At 33.1% G+C, this 7,157-nt stretch overlaps 1 protein-coding gene across 1 annotated transcript in view; it reads right to left on the bottom strand.

The window, feature by feature from the left end:
• Positions 1-688: 688 nt before the first annotated feature.
• The window catches only part of LOC108716186 (CUB and sushi domain-containing protein 1-like), an 882,106-nt gene continuing 875,637 nt past the window's right edge, over positions 689-7,157 (bottom strand). Inside the window, exons 69-70 of the mRNA XM_041563770.1 lie at positions 2,930-3,059; positions 689-1,496 (exon numbers count right to left, since the gene is read on the bottom strand). Of these exons, the coding sequence (XP_041419704.1) occupies positions 1,337-1,496; positions 2,930-3,059 (290 nt within the window). The 3' untranslated portion in view covers positions 689-1,336. The remainder of the gene's footprint in view (positions 1,497-2,929; positions 3,060-7,157) is intronic.

Raw genomic sequence — 7,157 nt, 5'->3', positions numbered from 1 at the left:
TCCATTTAACTAATGAACACACAAATGCATGTAAGTAGTCATTAAGTGACTCCTTCCATGTGATTCATTCAATTAACAATGGGATTTGACTTGCTAATTATTCCTTCTGATTCTGATTCGTATCAGCCAACTATCTTCTTATTCTGCAATGTGCCAGTGAATGCAAGTTTTAGTAAATTCAAGATAAAACTGGTGAAAATGACATAAACATATGACACACAATAGCATATACCATAGAATTGTAAGGATGTGGATGAAATAGTTAATATTTGTACCAAAATAAAGCACAAACCTGTCTGATCTGTTGCTTGCTTTGTTGTATCCTTTTGTAAGTGACTAATGCATCATTCCCAAATCAAAGTTTTTAATGTTTCTTTTTTTTTAATAAATTACTTATTACAATTTGTCACCTGCATTTTTTTTTAATTGTGTGGTACAAACTTTAATGACCAACTTTTTTTTGCCTTTTGATTTTTTTTAAGAAAATAAGACATAAAATATATATTGTACAAAAATTGTCTGTTGCTTCTGCATGAAGTGTCTAAAGTTGATTGCGATATGATATTTTTTTCATAAAAATGGACAGAAATACAGTTCCTTCGTCAACAAATCAGATTGAGTGATCTATATTAAAAGTGATTTGCTAGGTATGAAAGATGAATGAAATTAAACAATAGAAACAATGTTGTTAATAACCCTGTTCTTTGATGGCATGGTTCTCAGTCATTCCAAACATACTAGTGCAAAAAATTGTGCAGTAGAATTATGCAACTTCTGGCGAATGAAAAAAATAGCAAAACAGTTCAGTGTACATATATTGTAGTGCCTTAAATATCTGGTTGCGTCTTCAACGTTTCAATGATTTCATTGTACAGCATTTTAAATATGTGCAACCATATTTTAAGGTGTCCTCAGTTTCGAATAGTTTTAGTTTCTTCAGAACATTCACGTTCATGTGATATAAAAAAAATACATTTGTGGTGCTATCATTCATAATAGCGCCCACAATATTTATCCATGTGCCCACAATATTGCAACTAAAGGCATCCAGCCACATACAAATTTCAAAGTATGAGGCATTAAAATGACAAAGTGGAGTAACTTGGCAGTCTTCCTGAAGTGTTCTTTGATGGTAAGCACTTGAAGCCAGGAATTATAATCCAATTGTAATGATTTTATCTTCAGAAGGCTTGACTTGGGATTTTAGAGAAATGTTTTGTTTGCTGATAGGTTTTGTTAAACTTTACTTCCACAAAGGCAGAAGAAACAGAGGGCAACAATGGAATTTCTGTCCATAAGAGGTATGGCTATGAATCAGTCTTACTGGGCACCAAGGCTATACAACTGTACAAACTGTGTTTAGTGTTGTATCAAATCTGACTGCTTTTGCTTCTGTGGGTTTTAAGTTTGTATCATACATAGGATTTTCAAAGGAAGCTTGTCCGTTACTGTTTTCATGACCAGCATAACCATTATACTGAACTTTTGGTCTTGCCCTGTTGAACAAAAAGAAAAACAGCATGAGGACATATTGACATTTCACTTTTTCCATGTGAAATTTCTTGCATTGGCTACAAAAGTCTCCAGTACTGTTTTTTGTCTCAAGACTGTGAGCTTTGCTTTAACATGTATCTTAAAAATGTAGAATGTTTGTGACCTTGCATGCTGTAACTGTAGAGTAAATGGTTAATCTGCACTATACATTTGTGTATGTTTGTTCATGCCCCATCTATTTTGTGGACATAGTTTCTAGATAAGGGGGAGCAGAAGAACTCAGCAGCTCTTAGATGCCAAACTTTTACAACCAACTTCATTTTTTTGAACTTAGTAAATTTCATTTATACACATTTTTGAAAGCATAATTGATTTTAGGAGTTTTAACTGCTTCTCCAGTACCAGAGATCAAATATCTCAGTTCCTTCAAATGTAAAATTAACGACTATTGAGTAATTGGACTTTCCCGAAAACAATGGTCTTTTTCTTTCTTTTCTTTTTGATCGTCTTTACATCCTCTGGTTTAGTTCGTTTTGGTTAGTTTTTCTATATCTTTTCCCATGTTATTAATTTTTGAAAAACAGCATGCCATTGTACTAATTACATCACATCTTCTAAGTCTGCATGGTATTTGCTGTCATGTTGATTTCTCTTGTTCATGTGAAAATCAAATAAAATATTTTGAACAAGGAGTTTTAGTGCAAAAACTTTTTGGCAAAGATTTGAATTCAAACATTGATACATCACCCCCTTAATGTTAAAAACACTGGTTATGTCTGCTAGAGGTATCTTAGATTTATTTAATTATTAATGCAAACCTGCTTATTTACATACAGAATGTACTGAGCACATACACAGTCCCAGCATTAAAATTGCCACGTTTGGCCCAATTATTAATGTTATTATAGCATTATTTGTTTTTACAAGGATACAAATACAAGAGACCAGTTTGTACAGATAGAAATCTTCACTAAAATAGATGCATACAGCTTAAATTGCAAACCATTAGGAAACAGTAAAAGTAAAAAAGTTTCTTTAAGTGACGTGTGGCACCTTTAGAATTAATTTTTTATCAAGCCTTTAGAATAATGGCAAAGTGGATTATGTATCCACTTCGGGTGTTTTACATATAAACATATAAAAACGGTTATGAGCAGTCCTAGAATCTCAGTTTAGATAATAATTGAGATTTATGCAGCAGCAAAACATGCATGCAGGAATACATTCCAATACCCTGTATTGTTATCCAATTAAAAGTAGTTGAATGTTAGGTAGTGTGTACTGCATGTTCTGTAAGGATTGTTAAGACAAACAGTAGTAGCCATGTTAAGACAAACAGTAGTGTTTATGAAGTTACTGGTTAATTAATTTTTAATTACCTATTCTGCTTGTTGATCATTTACAAATATCTTGGAAATACCTTATAATAACTTACCTGTGTTTGTAAAGGTAAAAAGCAAACCCAGCTAGAATAAGAGCAAAAAAAGGTACCAATATTGCAGCTGCAACAGAACTGCTGTTTGTGCCATAGTAGTTGTTGGATGTGTTATTAATGCTTTGAGAACCTGTAACAAATAAAAGACACATCAGTATTGTATAAATGCATAGTTATCATCAAGCAAACAGCATAATTTGAACTGAAAAAAACCCCGTGAAATCTAGACAATACCGGCAGACATTTAAATATATATTCTTTAAAAGCTATTTTCTGAGAATCATAAAAAAAGACACTCCAAAAAATTATACACTGTCAATTTTTAGGTTTCCAGCATTTTTTTGCTGACTTGAAATGGAAAAAAAAAAACTTTCAGAAATGCGTTTGAAGTGTGTATAACGATTACTTGGGCCATATAAAATAAGATTGGATGCTTGATATTGATGGTTCTATATTTAGCAGGAAGCATATACAGTAGCAGAAATGACAGGAAGTTGCAGTAGGATGATAATATAGTTCAGATAATAAATAATGGAGACTAGGGTTTGTCCAGCTATTTATCACTTTAAATCCCATTCAAAGTAATCAGTAGATAAATACCTACAGTAACAATTTTCATTTTGAGGGCATTAGTTAAGAATACATTTTTGATAATCAGTGACATTAAACAAGAGAGGAATGTTTGAAATGATATGCCATAATGTATGTTATAACTAAAATGTGGTCTGTGAGACGTTCTCCGGAAACCAATTATCCAGAAAGCTCTGGATTACAGGAAGGCTATCTCCCATAGACTCCATTTTATTTAAATCATTCAAATTTTTAAAAACGATTTCCTTTTTCTCTGTAATAATAAAACTTGATCCTAACTATGATACAATTCATCCTTATTCATCCCAATGCTATTGGGTCTATCTAATATACTGGGTTTTTATAAATAAAAAATATATATAATTCATATCAGATATAAATATATAAAATATATAATATACATTATTTTCAAGTAGACAAAAGCTATTGAGATCTTAATTACAGAAAGATTCTCTTATCCAGAAAACCCCAGGCCCGAGTGTTCAGGATGACTGGTCCCATACCTGTACTATTTTCAAAATAGAGAAGTATTTAGACAGGACTTGGAGACAGACAATGGTCAAGGCAGGAACTGCTCAAAATGATCATGAACAGGAAAAGAGTCATGAACAAGAGAAATCAGAAATAAAACACAATTTAGAACTTTCAATAATGACCAATAATCACCACATTGTGTTGACATCACATGCTTTTGTATTATTACACAATAACAAGACAATATGCTTTGTAAAATCAATATGAATTCTTTATGAGAGAAAAAATAAACATATGAGGTTTATCGCTGCAATTCTGTCGCAGATATTATGATATTTATGAGAGATTATGAAATGTATAATAAATCATGTGCACTATTAATTTTATATATATATATATATATATATATATATATATATATATATATAAAATTAATATACATATTAATAATATATAAAATTAATATATATATATATATATATATATATATATATATATATATATATATATATATATATATATATATATATATATATATATATATATATATATATATATATATAGTGCAAATGAGCCTGTGGCATAATGCAGGCCTGCTTCCTCTATAGTTGCAGAAACTATAGTAACCAGTCACCAACCCCACTCATGTCCCCTGCTCCTCAGCTGCTCTCCTACCTAAAAGCAAGCAGGCTGCATAAGTAGGTGGAAAGCAAGGGAAGCAAGTTGTGTGGATGGCTGGGTACTGGGGCAGGGTTGATGTTGGTGTGCATGCTGGGCCTCTCTGCAGATTCTTTGGTAGGGGATCCAGCATGGGGTAGATACACCACTGGCCAGGGCTGCCTTGCACCAGATAGCTCTACACTCTGCACCAGATAAAAGGGTACAGTATATTGATCAAAGAGTGAAGTTAGTGATCTCCACAGTCCTCTAGAGTGAAATTCTGCCACTCTCCATTCATTTCTATGGGGATTTTGAAAGTTGTATTTATAAAAGGATGAACTTTCACTTTCATCCATTGATAAATACTCTTTTAAAAACACCATAGAAATGAATGGAAAGTGCCGGAATTTCACTCAAGATGATTATCTAATCCACACGGACATACATCCCTCGAAAACAGTAAAACAAAGATTCTTAGGGAAACCGGTAGTAGTAACCTTTCCCTGTTTATCATGCCAGAACTGTAATATCATAAAAGGTGACACAGTATTACATCCATCAAAAAAACCCAAATTAAACTATGGGGGCACCATACATGTATGTCAAAGAATGTTAAATACTACCTTAAGGGGCAGACTTATCAAGGGTCGAATTTTGAATTCGAAAAGACCAACCAAAATTAAATCAAAGGGGTTTTTGTTTTGGCCGAAAAAGTCAGTTTTCGATCGAATTAGAATTGTACGAATCGAAGTAATAGCACATTAGAACGAATTTGATTCAAAGTTTTTCCCAAAAAAACTAAAAATTTTCAAAGTCCACCAATTGAATCCAATAGGCTAAAACAGCAATTCAGCAGGTTTTAGATAGTGACTGGTAGAAGTCGAATTTTTAAAGAGACAGTACATTTTCGAAATTCTAATTTTCATCTTTTTTTCACATTCGAATATAATTTGGACTATTCCCTAATCAAAGTACACAAAACTTAGCTGGATATTCAAATTTTTTAAATTCGATTTTTCACTATGACCTTTGATAAATCTGCCCCCTAAATGTCTGTGTGGTAAGGGATATGTATGTAAAACCAACAGAATGATAAGGGTGGGACTTAATGAACATCACAGCTTCATCCGGAATAAAGAATTACTCCTGTAGGTCAACATTGGACAGAGTGTAAACATAATGGAGCACAATTGCGTTGGCAAGTGCTGGAAGAGGTGAAACCTGATTATGTCAATATTGATAAAAAAAAAACTGTTGCAACGTGAATGTTTTTGGATCTGGAAGCTGGGTACTTTAGCCCCTAAGGGACTGAATGAAAGTTGGGGTTTAAACTGCTTCCTATGAATTGATCTTTAACTGCTTTCTGCAATTGGACTCCCAAAAAGATGCACATGTTTTTCTTGCAGCCATAGAAAGAGAAATATAGATTTCTTTAATTTACAAGTGAGATAGAGACAGCTTCCTTCTAATGGTATCCTAGTCAGTGAGTAACTACTAGCAATCTTTTGATCACAATCTCATTTGTATCTATGTAATATGATAGACATGATATACGTGGTTTTACTAAGGGTTTTTCACACATACTGGATAACAAAAACAAACAAAAAAGTGTTTTCTTATAGAAGTTTTTTCTTATTATATATTTTTAAAATTGTTTATCCTTAGAGTAAAATGTGGTGTGAAAATTGAAAAATGGCAATTTCTTCATTACTTATCAGGGAACTTTATGTGAAGACCACCACTAGGGGTCGGTGTTTCCTTGTCTATAAATCTGCACAGTCTCTGTGGTCGGGTATCACTGAGGAAGGGCCATGCGGTCCCGAAACGTTTGATCATTGTAAAGTGTTAATAGCACCATGGAATAAATTTGGGATCACCCCGTTTGCCGCGAAAACAGGTATTGGCTATCTTTTCATAAATTGGAATTTCACTCTGCGGCGATCTCTAACCCCAAAGAGTACAGCAAAGCCTCAGAGGCAAATGCTGGGTAAATGAGCACTAAGGGGTACAAGTTTGCACTTCTTTTGGCACTAGAACTTATGTTTGTCGATTTAAATTTTTTAAAAATTAAATGTGGGGTACACCCCTATAACCTAGCATTTTTCAGCATTCTTAGACAATGTTTAAAGGGTTGTATAGATTCAATATTAAAGAGATACTGACACCAGACAATAACCTTTTTTGTATCCATCATAACATTGTCTTTGAATGCTAGTTATAATTTTGCCATAAAAGTATTTGCCTGATGGTTTTACATTACCTTTCTTACCCCCATGTTCCTCTATGAGGGGGCTGCCATATTTGTGCAGCAATAGTCAGTTAGCATTAGAAACTCTGACAGATGTTTCTGTCAGGTTGGCAAAACAGTCAGGTTAAGGAAGTAACAATTACTTACAAAAGCAGAACTATCAGTGAATAACGATCAACATGACCTATAGGTAACTTTTAATGTAGATTCATATTTTGAAAAGAAAATGTTTAGCGTCAGTACCAGTACCAGGGT

This window comes from Xenopus laevis, chromosome 5L (assembly GCF_017654675.1).
Source record: "Xenopus laevis strain J_2021 chromosome 5L, Xenopus_laevis_v10.1, whole genome shotgun sequence".
In the NCBI taxonomy this organism is placed as follows: domain Eukaryota; kingdom Metazoa; phylum Chordata; class Amphibia; order Anura; family Pipidae; genus Xenopus; species Xenopus laevis.
Note: the sequence above shows the minus strand (reverse complement) of the source record. Positions and strands in the feature narration are given on the sequence as shown.